This window comes from Diadema antillarum, unplaced genomic scaffold, assembly GCF_040938485.1.
Source record: "Diadema antillarum isolate AM-2024a unplaced genomic scaffold, OU_Dant_1.0 seq00001605_RagTag, whole genome shotgun sequence".
Classification (NCBI taxonomy): domain Eukaryota; kingdom Metazoa; phylum Echinodermata; class Echinoidea; order Diadematoida; family Diadematidae; genus Diadema; species Diadema antillarum.
Window position 1 is genome coordinate 296,699 of NW_027272318.1, and position 21,068 is coordinate 317,766.

A 21,068-nucleotide genomic window follows, 5' to 3' on the forward strand; every position below is an offset into this window, starting at 1 on the left:
GTGCTCTGTGATAATGTTTGCTGATAACAAGAGGTATGCTGTCATGTTGGGCGATCGAACATGAAAACAGTCCCTATCCAGCTTGTTATCTAGAGCGGCTCTTCTGCTGATGGTGCTTGGGCCGTAGCACACGGCCCGCTGTGCCAAGCTAATGGGAAGTCCTAATTTGAATTTCCAATACAACATGCGTATCAAAATATCAACTTCCTTTTCTGGATTTTTTTTTCTCTTTTTTTTTTTGTGAGCAAGAGAAGTAGGGAGTGTGAGAAAGACATAGGGAAAACCAGAGAGAGGAATGGAAGGAGAGAGAGAAGGGAGAGATAGAGAGAGAAAGATTGAAGGGGGAAAGGGGGGCTGGGTGGAGATGGTTATCGCTACCGAGTCTTCGAGCTCGATGACGACCTTTGAGACACATCCTGTCGGAAGATGAGGATGGTAGGGATTTAGGTGAGGAGGATGTGAGCAGCATGAATTACAGCAATCATACATATGACCCATAACTTCTATTTTTCTCCCCCTTTAAAAGAAAAATGGAGAAAGAATGAAATTGTGAGTACATCAATATCTGTGCTCCTGAGTAGAGTGATAAGAGTTGAACTCAAATCTTACAAGTGCTTCTCTTAAGATGGGTTTTCATAGTAACCAAAGATAATAGGCTTGACCTAGCAATGGCTGATCCTTGCAAGAAACGAGTGAAGACAACCATAGAATATAATGGGAAAAAGAAGGTGCGATAATCAGTTCATCCACAGGTCAACATGCATAAATTGGAATGTTTGAATTTACAAACATGGTCATTGTTAATAATTCTGTATGGAAAAGGCTTCTACTGTTGCCTCATATATCTGTCATGTACAATTTTGCATTATACACAAGACTGACCCACCCCTACTTATGGTATACTTATTGTTATGCAGCTTCCAAGTCCTCGTTTATTCTGCAGGAAGTGCCACGAAAAATATGAATTGTACCTTTTCGTGCCCTGACAAAGGGAATACAAAGGCCACCCTGATTTGATGGTCATTTGCTGGCTTTTGAGAGGCATACAACACGTGAAACAAGTATCTCCCTGATCACTCTGTGCAACCTCTCTGAGTATTGATAGATGGAAGTTATGGCAGTCCTGTCGTTGCTGTTTGCTTGCCTGGACACTACTTTCTGGCCTCTTCCTTCCCTGTTGTTGTTGTTATTGTTCAAGTTGTTGTTGCTGTTGCTGTTGTTGTTGGTGTTGGTGTTGTTGTTGTTGTTGGTGTTGTTGTTGTTGTTGTTGTTGTTGTTGTTGTTGTTACACACAAACACATACATACACACAGTTGCTTGTTATTGTGTAGCCCTGCGGAAGCGGTAAACAGTAATGATAACAGTAAGGGGAATCAGGATACCAAGTTAAATGCCAAGTATCCCCTCTGAATAATACGGAGCCCTATCTCAGGTACATGTAGCATGACGACAACCAACCACCCGCGGGGCTTTAAAAGGGTGTAAGGTTATACCCTCTTTATCGACACGCATCCCGTGCAATGCTGTGGGGGAAACGCATTGTTGACACACCAAAGAGCCGCATTCATGTTCCGTTCCATCAGCTGGCCCCACCCTTGATCTACCAGTATCCATGCACGCACTCTTCCTGGCCCGTGGGGCTGTTTGTTGCCCAGAAGTTGTAAACAGCAAAGGGGAAAGCCGGTTTGTGCATCCAAGGACATCGCTGCTTGTTGTCATGTTGATACTTTGACTCTGAACACACTCATGCCTCTAATTACAGTCCTAGTTCGTTTGAATATCACTAAAAGTCTATTGCCAAAAAGTCTGCCAGATTTACTGGAGCTGCAAAGATTATGAATGTAAGCACTATTTCTGTGTCTATGAGATTTTGCTCGTATTTACAAATGATGGTTTGATGTCATCATACCTAAAATATCTATTGTTGGCCAGCAATTGTTGTAGTTCTGGTAAATTTTGCAGATTCATTGTAGAGACGAACTCTTAAAAATGGCCATACAACCTTGAAGTATGTTTATATTATACATTTTGATGGCAAGTTAATGATAGACAAAGTTGACACTTTCCTAATATGCCAAATGACATAATGAGTATGAGCAAAATAAAGCAAAAACGAAAAAAATGATTCTGGTCTTCTGAAATGGATAAACAGGTCCTACTTCCTTAGATGACTGGCGTGAAAATGAGAGAATGAGAAGAAAATGTAGTTTTATTGTAAAATGAAGCCGAGAGCAACATTATCTCATGTTCAAAGACTGAGTGAGTGTACTTCCCAGCTTTTTCTATGTTTTCACGAGGATCAGATATTTTTGCGATGTGCACACATTCCACCTGTTGAGATTTGTGTTGGCGATGATATGGCTAGGGGTAGTTGCTTTTAAATACTTCATCCTATTTCAGGGAGCATCTTGAGATTTCTGTATGAGTTTCGGTGTGATGCGGTATGTTGGTTTATGATGGATTTGCGTTTTCGCTATTTCTGGTTATCTTATTCATGCAGTGCTGCACCGCATTTACCTGTGATACAGAGTTCTGGTTAAGCGGCTCGCGTATTTTCGTTCAGCAAAGCCTTTCTCTCTAAACAGGGAGGCTTTGTATTGTGCGTAGTGAGCTGCTTTCCAGCGGTATTTGGTTGATGATGCCTATTTCTGGATGTGTTATTCAATACTTGTTACCTCAAATAGGGAGGTGTGGGTTGAGTGGCTTAAACCGTTGTTACTTCATCCACGCCTTTGGAAGGAATGTGCAGGGTTGTTGTTATGAATGTATTAGTCTGTCATGGGTAAAGCGGTTTTAAAGGGTTTGGTTGCTGCTTCTAATTCTGGCTGCATTATTCATATTTGCTGGTGCTGTTCTGGGGACCGGAATTGGTGTCTCAGCCATTTTTACTTTACTCATACCTCTGGAATTAATGGTAGCCACCCCCCCCCCCCCCCCCCCCCCCCAAAAAAAAAAAAAAAGAGGAAAAAATGCTGAAATTCTGATGTTAACGTCACAAGACATTTAACCCGTTGAGGATGGACTGATTTTGCTCTAACAGGCATTTCCCATAGACACTTGCCCGAGTATTCTTGGGACTCGTCTTCAATGGGTTAGAAGCATCCATGTGATTTCAAAAAAGAAAAAGGAGAATATTATCCATATGTTTATTTATAATCTAGATAGTGGCATATGCTATCAAGTTCAAAAAACACAAATCAAAAGAGCTTTGGAGTTTGTAATTTAATTGGTGGAGTCGTGGTTCTACATCCATACACTTCATTAATGCAGTTGTATATGACAGGATATGAAGTAGATGAAACTGCATTCAATCAAACAGAGGATAACATAGCTACGTGAAAAGTGGACTGTACTGAACCTCTGGGGGTCTTTAAAACTTAGCATGTTCGGTCGCAAAATCTGTGGAGTCTTTGAGAAACCTGGATGTGCAAGGACATTAGCACGCCTCGCCGCCGCCGCCGCACACGCATGTGGCGTGGCGGCAAGGCTCACCAGGACGAACGGGGCGTTGACAGGGACACTCTGCCTCTGACTGATGGCCTACGATGACAGACTCCTGCCATCAGCGCAGACCTCTTAACCAATCTCCCCCTCTTACCGGGGACGTGATCTCGCCATCATGTTTGGAAGAGGGGGAAAGGTTTGGGGGGAGGGGGTACCATTGCTTGTGTCTTCTTGTACATCATTTCAGAAACACAACAAACAAGTGTCGGATTCGAATGCCTGCGCGCACCTCTTTAGAGCTTCCTGCAGTAATAACCATCAGAGAATTAAGTGTTTTAACAAGGTACCTTGGTAGAAAGAGGAGATTAGATTGCAGAGCGAATGGGAGAAATGGGCCAAAGACATTGTACCTCCAGAGGTTTATTTAAATGAAAATACTTCAAAGTGTTCAAACCTGTGTGTTGCATGTCTGTAGTTGGTGATAAGACATATTAAAGCAGATTGTAAATGCCACTGTAGGTTGGGAATGGTTCTAGTGTCACACTACTCTACTAACAAGATCAAATCAGTTTGATTCAGTTTGTGTATATTTGATATTGATAGGTGTGTGAATAGACTTACCCTTTTTCCGTGGCTACAATTTGTTTTTTATGATCAGATGACTGACTGATGATTATGTAACCTTACCCTCATGTATGGTTTATATCTGTCCTTTTATTCATTCCAGATCATCGATGAATCCAAAGTGTATGACCGGCTGAACATCAACAAGTTCGTCATGTGGCCGGACGAGTCGATGCGGCAGAGCGGTGGCTCGAGTGGTTGGAAGGGGTGGTCCCCCACGCCAGGGGCGGAGGGCCAGGTGGTCCATGTCTGGGTCCCGTTCCACATGGACCAGGCCCGACGGTCACACTTGGACAAGACCATCCTTCTGGTCAAGATAGACAATCGGTTCGTCCCCATTGCCGACAACGGGGTGCTGGACGTTGGACCAGAGATACATTTATAGCGTGCACTGCAGAGGGCACCCTAGGGGGGCATCATAGGAGGAACACGATTTCATGACAAAATGAATTTGGGGTCATTCAGCGAAATGGCATGGCGAGTGTAAATTGAGGAGTACTTCCTCTGGTTGTAGGCTGAAGAATTCTTCATGGCGTCCCTATCATTTTGGATCTTCTCCTGTTGAGGGGGGAATTGGTTTGGCCAATAGCCAGCGATGACGCGCCAAATTGATGCTGGATCGGCGATTCATTCACAGCAAGTAGCTCAGAAGACGCATCAGTGGTCCCGTACAGTCCCGCATGCAAGTCATCCTTCAGGAGAGGTAAACCGCTTCGTGCCGAAAATGCAGACAATTTTTTTTCTCTCTCTCATTTGTTTCGCATGCGCATCACGTCGGCGTAGCTCGAAAAATTGCCGTAGTTTACAGAATTCTTACGAACTGAAATACAGAAGCATTGCCATTCAGCCAGAATAGATCGTCAAGAGGCCCATTCACCGATTTTCTGCTCCAATTACTCAGTGATGCTGCTGTCGGTTTGCTGGTCCGAGAAGATTCTCGACAGCACCTCATCAAAATCCGACCACCTCAAGCACGACCACACCCTGCTGTTGCCACAATTTCAGAGTCGGACTCTCAGACCAAAAAAAAAAAAACAGAAGAAATAAATATTTTATGATTTTTGCATGTTAGATGTATGTTATTAACTCACAGTGCAACTCCTTATTGGCTAAAATTGTTACACAGTTTATCAAGATGAAAAGAAATTGTCTTTATCTTAGCAAGTCTGCAGGTTCAGACCTTGTGTATGATACAATTCATAGTGAGAATCTCATAAGAATGTATGGGTTAAAGAAAAAAAAGCAGAAAGTTTTAGGGAAGCTAATGTCAGAAGTTTACAGTAGCTTAAAGTAAATACTTTTCGCCAAATGTTTTGTTTGTACTTAGTGTTACGATTATAACTTCTTTTAGTTGGTATTGGCAGTCAAACATGGAATTGTCTATCAAAGCATTGTGTCTCCTATTGGTTGTTAGTGTTGATAATGTTGCTCAATACACAGACTTATAACTAGAAATACTCTCCCTTTAAGCCATTGACGTTCTTAACATCTTGTTGGATGTAGTAAAACGCTCTGTGTTCTCTTATGTCACTAAATACAGCAGCAAGTATAATGTAGACTTTAATTAGTGTTTTGAGGGGGAAAAACAAGACGAAAAACAAAACAAAACGCAGAGAATGTGTTCTAATGTGCATCAGAATTTCAATCCCTCCAAATGAGTGAAAATACCTATAATTTGATATTTTCATCTGGACCATTCTTTTTTTCACTGCAATAGGACTAACGTAATATTTCTGTGAAAGTCAAGGCTTGTTCTTAGCCATGTAAATATATTTTCATTTTCTTTTTCTTTTTGCTGTTGATAGAACACAGTTTATCATTAGCTTGTTTCAAGTACCCTGAAATATATTTCTTTGTTGCAAAGTAAACTGTAAGATAAAGAATTTTAACTCTAACCTGTAACGTATTAGATTTGATATGCTAACAGGCTGGTAGAACAGGTCATCAAACCATCTGTTTTAAAGAATACCGTACAATCTAGTAGAGAAGTTAATCATTTTTCTCTTTTTTTTCAAATAAAGTGGAAATTAGAAATAAAATGTGATATATCATATGCTTTTGTGAAAGCTTTCGCTCATAGATGAGTTTACATTCTGTCCCAATGGGATGTGTTCTAATTGAAATCTTACGTGGGATACTGTAAAAACCAGAAACATTCATGGCATGAAACTTTTGCGAATTGGAGCTGACAACCTTTTTTCGCGGCATGAAACTTTTGTGAATTGATGACTAGCATTCGATGCGTTGTGCAAACAGAAACTTTTGCGCGCATTTTACTTTTGCGAATCTTAGCACGTCTCGAAATTTACGAAAGTTTTATGCACACAAAAATTTCTCATTTACAGTAGGCATTAGGCAGTTTTGAATCTGTTGTAATGGGAATACAGCTAAAGATACAAAAAGTCACTCTACAAAATCAAGTGATAATATAAACTACTGCTGTGAAATTACTGGAACTTATTCTACAAGTGTACCATTCTATCTATATACCATTATCAGTGATAAAGGCACTATTTTGAAGCTGTAAGGTGACAAAATATCCTATGCTATGTGAAGCTCACATTCGTTCTGCATATATGGGTGCTGCATACAAAATGTTACATGTGACTGTAGCTCAAGTTTCCATTTGTTGAAAGCAGTGTAGTGTTTACTAGGCATAGATCAGTATGAAGTGTTTTTACATGTCAAAGCCTCTCAAAAAGTGAATGGAGACCAACTATAGAGCTGTGATGTTAGAAAACCCACCATCACCTGTACATTTCATGCCACAAGACAATGCTAACTTGATAATGGAGAAAGCAAACGATGCAAGACTCATTTTTTCCCCCAGATGCTATGATTATGACATTATTGCTTGCATGCAGACAAAAAAATAGATAGTATTAAGAGGGAGAAAAGTTGAAAAAAACTCACACCTCAGCCTTCACCCCTCTGCTTGATAATCTGTTGCTTTCAAGGGAATTCCTTTTGGGGATATATTAAAGAAAAACCTATTCAAGAGCAGATAAACCTTCATTTTTATGATACCTACCGTCAGAATTGGCAAGAAGAAAGTGAACATGCATGCCAAGTATGCTGTGCCCCCTTGCTGACCCCAGTGATTTCATTTACAGACTACCAGGTATTCACAAGTTTAAAACATTATGCTTGGGGGTGGGGTTGGTATGCTCTTTCAGAGGAATATCCAACTGCATTTTGTCAAGTGGCTGAGAATGGCACGTGTGAACCTTGTGCAGCTCTCGTAAATGAATTATCAGTAATGCGCTTCTTGGCACTACTTAGAGAGAATTGTTATTGTTGTTTTCTCTAGGAACTCTTTCACAACAGACATTGCTGTCAGTATTGGCAATCACGTTGCACACAGTGTCGGTGGTGTCTCGAGAGAATGTCGTTGTGGAGTCGGTGTTCACAGTGACTTATTTTGAAGTCATTTTGGTGTCGTTCTAGAGTCATTTTGAAGTCGTTTTTTACATGATGAAGGAAGAAAAAATAATAATGATCATGACAGGGCTCTGACCAGACAGTACTTTGCACCATATGTGGAAACTTGTCGTAGCTCCGACCTCACGTGGAATATTACTTGTGGCGAGGACTGAGGAAGCAAAGTCTGATTTTACTGCCTCTGCACACCCGCTTGATGTACTCCTTTAAAACAGTGCAGTTTGGATTTGCCTTAGTCATTCCAGATGTGAATGATACAATACAATTTGGGGTTTGTCTGTCTGTTTGTTTATTTTCATAGGGAAGAAATTGAGAGCATCTACTGATATTTCCTTTGTAGGTCAAACAATTACTGATTCATGAGGTTTCAAGAAGAGTCTTCAATATTTTCAGCATTTAGAAATTACTTGCGTAATGATGTCGTAACAGTCTTATGTTGAAAGGTTAGGTTTATTTGTATGTCATATTAGTGTCCAATGGATTGGTGTACGTTATAGTTTATATGTATTTCCATAGATAAGAAAGCAATTTTGTTTAATCTGCTGCGAACAATATATGAAGCCACTACATCGTCAAGTTAGTTTATGAGGGCAGCATGGAGCCAGGCAGTTGAGTCACAGAGGTTGTACTGTCATTGACAGTAATGTGTAGCTGCTTTGCCATCTGTGAGAATAACTCTCGAACAGTTTCATAGCATGTCTTGCTCAGTTTCTTTTATCATGATACTAACACCTATGGCTGCTTATCAACTAAGTTTCAACAACGATGATATAAAACTCCATAGATATTATTCCAGCTCATTAGAAAACAAAAAGGATCAAAGTGATTGAACAACAAGAATGAAAATATTGATGCATAAACAAAAACACAAAAGCAAAAGTAAGCATGAAGCATAGAAGTGTGTCTGATAATACAATGGTTGTTTGTTTGTTTTTTTCTATGAGACAACAAAAAAATAAACCAAGAGGAAAAAGCAGCTCATTGCAGTGAGAATGTAAAAGGTGCATGCATGCAGACTTGAGGGGAATTAGCATTACACATGTTGTCAGGGGGTCACATATGTTACAATTTTGCAGTTCCCCACCAGTACTTTTGTATTTATTGTAATGGAGAGAAAAAGAAAAAAATCAACCTCCTTGAATGTCTGTGTGTATGATAATGTAAGTAATGAAGGCATCGTAAAAAATATTTATCATCTCATTGATCAGTAATAAGCAAAGTCTATATGACACGCCAATGCCTAATATACACTATGCATTGACAAAGTATGTTTGATTGTCATTGTTGAGGTTTTGTTTTTCTATTCATGAAAAGTACTAAAGATTTATTTGATTCTACTCCTGTTGGGGAAAAAGACAACTGAGTTATTCTTGTAGCTGTATATTATATAGGTCACCTCTCTGTCGCTGTGGCGTTTGTACATAGAAGATTTATAGCGGGATATTTCACAGTTTTATGCGATGTATCTATATCTATAGCCGAATGATTTATGAAGAGATGCTTTAGACGATCGTGTCGTTGCTGTCGAGACTTTGTGGCGTGTAGTCATGGGCAAGTGAAGTGTGTGTACTACTGGTTCTCTGCGTGATGAGTCATGCTGGCACGCAATGCAATTGTTAGCTTACACTTGTGCAAATACTGAAATGTGTTTTATCACATGAATCATGTTCACGTATCTGTCAGACTTTTATAAGGGCGTGTCAGTCGCTCGTGACTGATGCCCATTTTTACACGTATTTCTTTTGTAAGACTTGACATGTTTATTCTCTTCATTTAGGTTACGATTGTACACAGATACAAAAAACGAAATCTGTAAACAAAGACAATGCTATCTCGGTATTCTTTTATATTAAAGTTTATACCACTTGTTTCACTTTACAATTACTGACAGAAATAGGCACTTTTTTAGGTCCACTTTTCTATGTGTTTTTTTGTTTTTGTACTTTGATTAGATGTACCTATGTAATAAAGATGTGAATTTTGTTCTCTCTGAAAGACATAGAGTATGATGAGTGTGATGAGATTTCGTCAGTGCAAAATTGAATATCGGTTACTGGCGTGTCTATTTGGACTTCTAGGGATACTTAACCTTTGACCTCTGAATCTAGTCATTGGGTCGCTCATGACCTCTGCTACCGTCCTTTCTCTAGGTCATTTTATTTGAGTTGCGTTTGTTCACATGCATGGCTGATATCAGAAATTGTGAAATTAAAACTTGGTAGTTGTTTTATGTCATTGATTTTCTCTTCTTTTTCTTTTTCTTTTTTTGAGGGGGGGGGGGGGCAAAACTTGCAAGGACAAAATTTGGAAACGTTCTGTGTAGAACTTTGATCAAGTATATGATTACCCTTGGGTGCCACTTTGTCTTTTACTTTCAGTAGCTGTGATCTTCACATCCATGAAAATTATAATGTGATTCCATATATATATGTGTCAGAATTTAATGGTATAAAGATGCAAGTACACCTGTACAACAAAAAGGAGGTATCTACCCATCTCCACTCAAATTCGTATCACAGCCAAAAGAGTGACACTGTAGCCATGACAACCATGGTGCATGTGTTGTCAATTTTTGTTTTTCTTAAATGATTGTATAGAATATCAAAGTGTGTACTGAAGATGATTTAGTATGTGATCATTGATCATAATATAGCATTTATGCTACAAAATGAATGGCACAACCATTTCCCGATGCAGGAATGTTGTCTTCGTACTCTACAGTTTTTGTAAAGATTCTGGATGATATCTTTTCTGAATACTATAGGCCTATGTAATGACGTGACAGTGTAAAGTGGCCACATGAAATGGATATAGTATTTTCATGTTATGGCCCTATTCCTACACCATAGAAGGTAAGCCAAAAAAACTATATTGCATATGTACTTATCCCCAGATAATGGACAACTATCTTGAGTGAAGATATTTACTTTACAATTCTATCAACCTCCTGTAACAAGTTTTACATAATCTATATTTTTGTTTTTGTATTCTATACAAACCATTCTTTCCCTGCCAGCTCATTTTGTGTTTTTGTAAACCTGAAGAAGAAGAAGTTTAGAGGATATGTGATGTATAACTCAAATCCTTGATGATTGATGATTGATTGCATTGTAAACATGACTCGTCTGTACATTGTTTTGTTACTAAAAAAGAAGAAGAATCAGTGAGTTGATGATAAAGCTGTGACCATGACACATTTTGAGATTAAACTGCAAGCCTTTTATGAGCTTAGTCAAAGATGATAACGACAATATGACCCTGATCAATAATTTATCTGCTTGAATTCGTACCCCAGCGAGGCAAGATGGTGATGATAGTAAGACTGATAGAAAGAGAGAGAGAGAGAGAGAGAGAGAGAGAGGGGAGAGAGATAGATAGGGAAGTAATGGGATTTTTATGTGAAGATAAAGAAGAAAGAAGTCGAGAAAGGAAGGGAGAGTAGGAGGAGGAGGAAATGAAAGTTTAGAGATTGTTCAGATTAAAGTAAATGACTTAAGACAAGACTTTAAGTGATAGTGTGTGTATGTGTGTGTGTGCGCTTTTCACACGTGGTTTCATGCTAGGTGTGTTTAGAATAAGAGTAATTTATATACATGTACGTTCAAAACAGAATGTGGGGTAAAAAATGTCGCTCAAAAATATTTTACCTGTTATTGGTGTTCGTGTTGCTGTTTGTATGTTTTTTGTTGTGCTTGTATGTTTGTGTTTGTGTTGATTGTGTGCTTTATTTTGTGGTGTTTTTGTTTGTGTGGTTTTTTGCGTGTTTGTTTTTGTGTTTGTCAGCTAATAGTTGCAGCTATGGTTGGTTGGATGTGTGTGTTCACGTATGATATCTGCCCCGAGTTATCCGTGAAAGTGGAGTTTTCCCCGTCTTAATATGTCTTTTTCCCCCCTGTTCGTCTTCTTCTTCTATGGTTTATATGTTGTCACTTTTCCTTCCCAACAGTGCGCAGTTAATATGACGTGCTAACTTGATTGGTGAAGAGAGCATTCTAATTTTCCCTGCTTCCACGCATTCTAAACGAGGAATCTTTGCTGCCACGCCCACTACCATTAAAGGAGAAGAAGAAAAAAAAAAGTGAGAAAAGATAGTAGTGGGATTCTGAGTGCAACCAAACTAGGCCACTACACGTCACATGCTTTTTCCTCATCTTCCGAGCTGATTGTCACCTGATATACCAGCTAACTTCACACCTCCCCCTGAAAGAAACGGGTACTACTAGTAGTGTGCGACGCGCGAGTCACGTGTTGGGGAGTTGGATTCCGTGCCCAGCCGTTACAGTAACACGCACTCAGTTGTGTGTAATTGACGTGAATCCTTTAACCTTTACTGGATATTTATGATCTCTTCGGGCAGAGGCGTTTTCTTCATCGATTTCGTGCTCTTACCACTATTATATACCTCAAGTGAATTTCTGGAGCAACACCTACGCAACTGTTGAACATGCTAGTAAATAAATATTTGATTTCAAAAAAATGTCCTTTCAATAAATTGACCTAAATTAAACTAACTTTGTTTCTTAGTTCTTTGCGGTTGGTCCCCACACTATCAGAACAGTACCATTCTCTTACGATCCAGAATTTCTAAAGTTCTTTTTCACCTGAGGAAAAAAAAAAAAAAAAAAAAGGTTAGCACATGTCCCAAAATAGTAATCCACATCCCCAGGTATTGCTTACCATTTCTTACAACGAAATACTCCTCAGTCATTCGTCTGTTTTAAGTGGCCTCCAAAATAATGAACGGCCGATAATTAAGCATTTAGCTTATCAAGTGACTATCAAATGGGTGAATACGGGGAAAAATAGTATTATAGTAATCGTATGCGTACTATTGGCACTATTAGGACTTTCTACATTTTTAACTTCAACAACGACCGCTTTCACCTCAACTTCGGCGTAGGCAACAAAAGTTGTTTTGAATTGTTTTGGCGGCAAAACAATTCTCATGTTCAAGTGGTCCGACCGGTAACGCATTGGAGATACGAATTTGGTGACGGCAGCAACTACGCGAGTTACGTCACCACATAACGGCGTTGACATTTACCAAGTTCCTGTATGGTCAATCGATGGCTATCATTCGTACTGCGTGCCGCACTGCTTCGCAACGCGCACGCTCTCGCCGCGCGCTATTAGGGTTTTAATAAGGGACCACTTCTTGTTGTTGCTTTGATTACACAGTCGTGTCAGGATGAAGACAGGTATGATGTGTGTTTGTGTGTGTGTGCGTGTGTATGTGTGTGTGTGTGGAAGAGGGTCTGTCTATGTAACAGCATTGCGGGTCTTTTATTATCATGATTATTCAAATTATTCTGACCCTGTCATCACTCCATCGATTAATGGATTGTGTATTGATATAAACTCGAGGAATTGACCATTTGAGTGTCACCTAAACAGTTTTGATGGGGGTTTAAGACAATAATTACCTATGGACGATGACATTTTCGATGGAGTGTTCATTGTGGAGCCAGCGTGAAAGTATTTAACATTTTGATCATTTCGGAGGCCCCATGGAAGTTGCTCTATGCAAACTGAGTTGGGGCAATAACTTATCGTTTCGATTAGCAGCTTCCGTAGACCGGGGTGCTCAGTTTAGGGCATCGCAATTATATACGATAAAAATAAGCGAAAATAGAATTAAAGCAGCTAATGGTGTCGGTTCATTTTCAGTTCAAGTATCGTTCATTTCCAAGTCAACAACTTCAAAATATTTACAGGATAATGAAGTGTAAATGACAATGATGATAACAATCGTGCAATTAAGTACGCTTGGGGGCACATTGTTTTAAGCCAACCGAAGAAAACAAAGAGAAAGTGTTGGAGTGCTCGAAAAAAAAATAAGAAGGAAAAAATATAAAAGAACAAGAATATTCTTGTGCTACTGTGGTAATTACGGGACGAGAAGAAGTGAGACGTACAAAAGACGGAAAAATACACGTGGAATAAACGAAAACAGCACCACAGCAGGCGTATCTGCTAAATCTTTTCGTATCTTTTCATTTCAAGCAGAAGTAAAATACATCAATACGTTTAATCCCTTACATGCATTGTTTTCATATTGCACAAAGAATTATATCACAAGTGTCTTGTGATCACACGAAAATGTGTACTCTTAGCTATCTATGGTGACGACACAGAAACCGATCAACCAAATCAAATTAAATCAGATCAAATCACAATCACGGGCAAATGACATGACAGTCAAGGGCATCTGAAACATGTCGTTATCGACTGACATTAAGTTGGTATGGTGATACACATATCCACAGCAATATATACAAATTTATTGGCTCTTCCTATCATAAACGGGCAGTTTGAATTTCCGGCTCTTCTTCAATGAAAAGACGCAATATTGTAAAATATGATAAGTTTTTATTTTTATCTTTTCAAATCTATCATGAAGGCAAATTCATTCCACATGAAATAGATATAAGATAAATATGATATTCGAAACAAAACACAGCTTTGGCATTCGAATATGCTTGATTTACTGCTTCTTTGTCAGAAGTATAACGATAAAACAATCGTGTTGTGAACGGAGATCAACTTAAGATGTTATGTTGCGTTGTGATCGGATCCTGTTTAACGATTAAAACAACGACTCATCCGACCAAATCATTGCCGAAATAGATTGAATTTCTGGATCTTCTTTACAAAATCTGCAAAGAAAGAAAGAAAGAACCTGACAGGATTTTGTGTATGTCACCCAGAAAATAAAATGTTATCTAGTAGATGAATATGTCCTTGTTTGACGATTTCTTGTCATTTCCAAATGTCCTGGAATACAATGAAGAAGGGGAAAAAGGACGGATACGTTTCTTTTTTTTTCTTCTTCTTTGCATTGGTGTTAGACACGAAAATGACCAGCAGCAAAGACACTTGCAATTAGTGTATGGTTTACTTATTCTTAACGTCAGGCATTGGTCATGGATTTCACCAAAAAAAAAAAAAAAAAAGAAGGTAATGTTAATATAAAGGATCATAGCAGTGGAGTGTTTGAAAGTTTCTGAGAGAAAACACCGCCAGAGGCATCAACACGTTGGGTCTGGCCGCACATAACACGCCCTTAACAATACTTGATCCCATGATCCCATGTGCCTCTAAGGAAGATAAACAAGCAGAGAAACAAACGAATAAAAGCAACGCTAGATGCTCAAAAATATAAAGAATGGCCATTCAGTTACCATCACTTCTCAGCCTCCATCACCCCCCCCCCCCCCATCCGTTGGTCAGTGTAACAACGAATACTGTGATGTTTGGGTCTCAGTGTTATAGCTGATCACTCAAAAATTGTCTCTGACATTTACATAACAATCATACGCTGTGCCACGAGATTTTGACGGAAGTGCGTCTGCGCTCGTTTTTATAGCGTCGATACGTGACCGATACTTATCGATCGTCTGACTTGATGACTGAGCACTGAAGCAGTGGGTCAGTGATATTCCCGCCATTCTTAGGTCATATTTCTTTTTGTTTTCTGAAATACTTTCAGATAGTTTCCATAGCAGAGTGCATACTGTGTTAAGAATATTTGTTTGTTTGTTTGTTTGTTTGTTTGATGTCGTCGAGATGAAGCTGCGGATGAATAGTTTTAAATTCCCCGAGTTATAATTCAACGGCATCCTGTTCCTTTGTCCTCTTCATTTCTATGGAGTTCTCGCTTGATTTCAGTCCCTGAACCTCCCCACATGTATCAATGAGTGCCCCGATTGATTACAGCCAGTCTCTTATCTTTTTCTTAATCAAAATTAATCTCTCTAACGTTGTTGTTTTTTTCAGTCCTTGCGTTTAATGGAGATCATCTTCTGTCAATCGTCACGATTGTAAAGAGGCCTCTGTTATGATGCTAAGCTTCTTATCAATCCGTCGTAAACACCAGCGATGTATATAGCTGCGGGCGTATTGCGTTATCTTCAACGAAGGGAGCTCAGACGTATGGATATCAAAATAATCTGTAACGCTGTCCATGACGTCAGGTTGAATGATGACTGTATTCTTGTCGGTATTTTGCCGAAGTTATTGTCACGCGAGGGGTTGTGTCCAATGCCAGCCGTAGTGAGATGTCCCAGAGATACAGCAAAGATCAAGGTTTGTGTGATGAGCATCAGAAACATCACGAGAACGGGACCTACGACAAAAACAAGGATCAACATCCAATTCAAAGTTGACTTTAATAGGTATGGTTGCATCATACACACGGAATGGGGGAAGTTTCATTTAATGGAATATAACGAGAGGACGTCATGGATTTTTGCAGTTTCAAGTTTTGTTTGTCTGTTTGTTTGTTGTTTGTTTGTTTATTCTCCATTTCAAATAGGAAAATACAGAGAACAATACACAAATTATACATGCACAAAAAAAAATGGATGGATGTGGATAGCCCATTTCATAGTCATTATTACGTCCTATAATGACTCTGTTCTTCTATTGGGTCCAGTAGCCTACACATAAACAATGAAAACCATAATATCGATTATGTACATAATTATTCAAACATACACACAAGATACATATTTCATACCCACTCGTTACTAAAAACTGAAAACAATTTAAAAAAGTGTTTTCACAAAGCGGTGTATGATGTCGGTAGCAACCGCACGTGCAAATTAGAGAAATCGATGTCGTTGTCGCCTCACAACACTGTCTTATTAGTTGATTTTGTCTGTACTTACGATATCTTATCTTAAGAATTTTGTTTTAGTCCATAATCTAGCAACTTCAGGCCGCTCTTCCTATAAAGTAAACATAGTTAGTTATTAGCAACCTTACAATTATCTAACGTCAGGGATACTTTTTTTCATACACTTAAAAACGATGGGGATTTGTGTGCAGGTCATTAGCAGACTAGTGAGGCCATGGCAAAGTTATCTAATGCAATTTACATAGAATTCAACGTTTCAAAATAATAATTCCATGAAATGTTTTCATTTATCCTGAACTTTCTGACATGATGTCCGGTTTTCACGAAATTTCCTCCAGTTTCAGGTTCGGTTGTGTGGTTTTATTCTGTTAATTCAAGTCAACTTCAGCGTGGAGTAGAGTCTCACCTGAACTTCATGCATGATTTTGCACATCTCTGTTTGTAGAGTGCGTTTTGTATCAACATTTCTGGGCTTCTAAGCGGATGTTTGAGTGGCTTCGGAAACGTCCAGGTCTGCGTAATAATAGGCCTGCAGTTTTCTGCAACTGTAATTACATGGAAGAGACGTCCTGTTAAATAGATAACGAACATGCAAAGTCACTGTAGGAGGAATTTCGATTGCACATTGTTTACACGCCAAGGCAATGACATCGATTGTCTGTATAAAATTGCAAAGTTTAGACTTCAGGTAACAATTATCATCAATTACGCGGATTTTTGTGTTTTCCGGCTTTTTATTGAAACAAAATAATATAATCATTGGGGAGAAAGAGAAAAGGAAGTGAGTCAAATAGAAAATTAGATGATCAAAAATGGTCCTTTATATTTATTTTGCTGCTTTTGATTGTATAAAGAAAAGAAGACGAGGAAGAAGTGAACAGCATTAGTCGATAGAATGTTGAATGATAAATGAAATTTAAAAAAAATGATATAAAAGTAGAGACGAATCGCAGCAAGAATAAAAATATAACGAGAAATAGTCGTGCTCTCAAATTTAACATCGAGAAAGCATGCGTACCTCTTACTTTATTCAACTTAAGTTTCTTTTGTTTGGACTGAAACTTGTCGCTCATTATGAATTCGAACAATTGGTATTTATGATGCTGATGACGAAACACCAAGTGAACCATGCCATGACTTCTTGTCGCGAAATCATACCAAAATCATCTTCATTTCTGGTGATGACGAACATATACCTACCGTCTGTTGATAATTGGAAGAGAGGTAATAAAGTTAAAAGGGATGTTAGGATCTCATTGTCCTGAATAAGTGATTCATCACTGTAACTGGCCATAAAAGATATACTGCCAGGCGGGCCTTCCAAATATTATTTAATATGATTGACCATTGTGCAGTGATTACTACGACATCCCAGCGGTTATGAGTGTTTATAACTCAGTTACCCGAGCTTCCCCAAATGAACGCGCCCGAGCCATCCCGGTGAGTAGTTCATCAGGAATAGGGGTATTCCCTTTCACCACAGGTGTCGGCGTTGGTGAAGACAATTACACTGAGTCACATATTAACTCATCATTGGCCGTTGCTGTCCCTTTCGTGAACAGACGGTCCTCGACAACTTTCACGTCCAGTCACTACGAACTAGTCACTAACTTTGTTTGTTTGTTTGTTTGTTTAGATGTCTTCTCCTTTTTTCCCCTCCAAGCAGAAAGGACAACATCCAGTGATGACTAAACGGTGCGTAACACTATGTGATACATGCACTAAGCCGATGTTGCTACACTGGAACAGCGTTAATCTCACCGGACAGGTCCCGTGGCTGTGACACTGTGCTGCTACGGAAGATACTCCGTCTTTCCAGGGAGGTGAGACGACCTCCCTGGTCGTTCTCTTCTTGTTCTTTTTCTTTTTCATCTTCACCTTCTTCTTCTTCTTCTCCTTAATTTACGGGGTTTTCCTCTTCCCCTTCTCCTCCTTCTATTTCTTGTCTTCCTGCTTTATTTCTCTTATTTTCCTTTACTGACTCTCCTCTTTCCTTTATTCCACTATTTCCCCACATGCGCGGCACTGGAAATGCAAGAGCGATAGATATCTATTATCCCAAAGAATTCAAGAAATATTAATATCGAATTTTACTTTATCTTCTAATATATCTCCCAGAAGGTCTCTACTCCATAAGTATAATCCTGTATCAGTTTTAATTTGTTCTTCTTTTTTTTCCTTTTGGTTATCATTATTTTTGTCATTTTATATATCTTTATATTATTGATAAAAAATCATTATCATTAGAATCTTCCTCACCATTAGACGTACACTTCATTCACATCTGTCTTATCAAGCCTTCACGAAATGCGCGCAGAATTTTATAACTTTTGCAACCCATTTTACGCTCAAGGCATATTCACTGTAATTTCGAATCGTTGACTTTAATCACTTACAATTCATATTCGGTTTAAAATGAACGCTAAGTTTGACGAAAGTAGTTACCATATTTTACTTTATGTACCTCAAACAAATTGAGTGCCCCACATTTCTAAAAACTTGTCGTCTATATACATGAGCCTTTCTTTTCCATTATTCCAATGATTTTGTTCAAACAGTTTGATATATCAATGTTATGCACCTGTTTTTTCTTTGCTGCTTTTAAATGCATGTTTTTTATATTTTGTACTACGTTGACTTCTTGTAATATTAATTGTATTTGAAAGAATGTATTTGATATTGGAAATAAGACTTCAATTGAATCAAATACAATTACGTTATTGAAAGATTTCAATTCTTTTAAAACTGCGCACGGGAAGGTAAGTGCATTTACAAAGTCCGTATAAGAAGTGGCTATTTACGCTTTTGATAATGCCTTACACGTGTGGCACGTGTAGAAGTTGGATTATGACAAGCAAGTGTGACAAGAGTTGGGATTATGAATAATAACACGTGGTGAAATCTACACACAGTCTAATCCATCATTGGAGCTGTTATTCCGCATTGAATGTTTTTCAGTGCTAATCCACCTCCGAGAAGTCGTATGGATCAACTAGAGACGACTTGTATCCAGGCGTGAGTAATTGTTCAAACTCATTTTTTTCAGTCATTTATAAGGTCATAGATAACACAATCTCACTCTTTTTTTTTTGTCAACTCCCCCTTCAAGCATGTCAAGAGGAAGTCTGACAAAGCTACGACTAAAGATGGTTTCCCTTGCCATAACTGAGGCGAGATTCCGCTCCATTTCTACCGTCTTACTGGCTCAACCAATTTGACACTATTGCACTACTTTGACATGTAGACAGATAAGAGTATGCGGCTTGTCACTGCGGTACTTCTCCCGGGTTGCTGATGGTGATCAGACTTCAAACTTTCGACTAGCATGCGAGGCTTGCCATCTGTTAAGTTCATAGTAACGACTGGGTGAAGGATAACACCGAAACTACAACATTAACAACAAAACAAAAATAAAAAACCCCGCTGTTTTACAATAAGCGTGTCATGCAATTTTAGGTGTATTGGCTGACTACTTGATTTGGTTGCTAAAGACGAGAATCCCGAAAATACATGATAGGATATAATATAGCCCTGTTGCATATAGTAAGCTGACATTGATCACAACTGTATAGGATTAGATATATTCCAGAATATGAGATTCTGACTGGCTTATGTTAATATAGGCACGTTGAATTCTGCTTGTTTTCCTTCTTTTTTTTTGGGGGGGGGGGGGTTCGGGTCGGTGTAATTGGTAGTACGACAAATCCTATCGCAATTTGACCGTGATGAAAATACAGATTGAAAATACTTCTCGGATATTGCCAACGAAAACTAATCCTTTTTCTAATTTGTTGAAAGCTGAGAACATGGTCGGTCACATCCTTACCGTTTATAATTTTTGATCCCCCTTCCCCACCGCCACTAATCCTTGCTATATGTGATAGCGAATCTGATTTCACAGAAGAGTGGACGATTATAACATTTCCACAGCTATTGCGGCTATCTCACGGAAGATTTCACCGTTTTATGATTTACTACGCAAATAGAGATCTGAGCAAATTCTATCTTCTTACCTTTATACACGTCACTTTGCGGTCAAGCGATTAATCGCTCTGGTTCTTGAAATGGCATTAAGGACCGTTAGACTCATCACGTCTAATACTCTCCAAGCTAAAGTTGTCATAACGTATATGGCAATGCGACCCCTCTAATAAGAAGCAATCACGCAAACAAAAACAATCATTACAACAGCAACACCAACAACGAATTGACAAGGACACATAAACAATATGCTAGTGGGTGGAGTGTCCTTTGAAGTTTTTTAGACATTACTACTGACTCGAAGACCAGAAAATAGGTCAATGTCATCGACGTGTTAGTCACCAAAAAGCGAAAAAAAAAATTAAGTCGTCGTTTTTAGTTTTTTGTTTTTCAGAAAAACGCCAGTCCGAATCTATCAAACCTCCACTCCCCCAAAATGTGGTTCCATGACATTTGCTCCTGCGACAATTTCTCCCATGAAATATCTGCACGCTAAGTCAACCATAAAAATTACTCACAAACATAACCCTAACCCTAAACCTAAAACCTTATCACAACCCTAACCTTAACCCTAAGTTCTTGGACAAAACGAGACCGGAGCAATAGTTTGTCGCAATAGCAAATGTCGTGTCACCAAAAAACGAGGCAATTGCACACCAGCCCAACGAATTTTGCTATAGCGGGACCAAATAACAGTCTTCGTGTTTTGTTGATTTTGTTTTGTTGATCAGAATGAAAACTAATTGAAATTCAGCGATGTTTCTTTCTTACTGACTTTCAGACTGCCGGAACTTCCTCAGTATTTAGCTAAGCATATTCGTAATCACATGTTTATATTCAATTGAGCATTACAATTCGACCTGTCACATAACTGCAGACGTAGCCTATACATAGAAAGTAGGCCTAGATGCATTTGCGACGGAAGCAGTAGCCGTGCAGA

At 38.8% G+C, this 21,068-nt stretch overlaps 1 protein-coding gene across 1 annotated transcript in view; it reads left to right on the top strand.

Moving 5' to 3' along the window:
- LOC139711038 (pecanex-like protein 1) overlaps positions 1-5,767 on the top strand; it is a 135,734-nt gene extending 129,967 nt beyond the window's left edge. The window contains exon 38 of the mRNA XM_071622962.1: positions 4,172-5,767. Coding sequence (XP_071479063.1) covers positions 4,172-4,453 — 282 coding nt within the window. The 3' untranslated portion in view covers positions 4,454-5,767. The remainder of the gene's footprint in view (positions 1-4,171) is intronic.
- Positions 5,768-21,068: the final 15,301 nt, after the last annotated feature.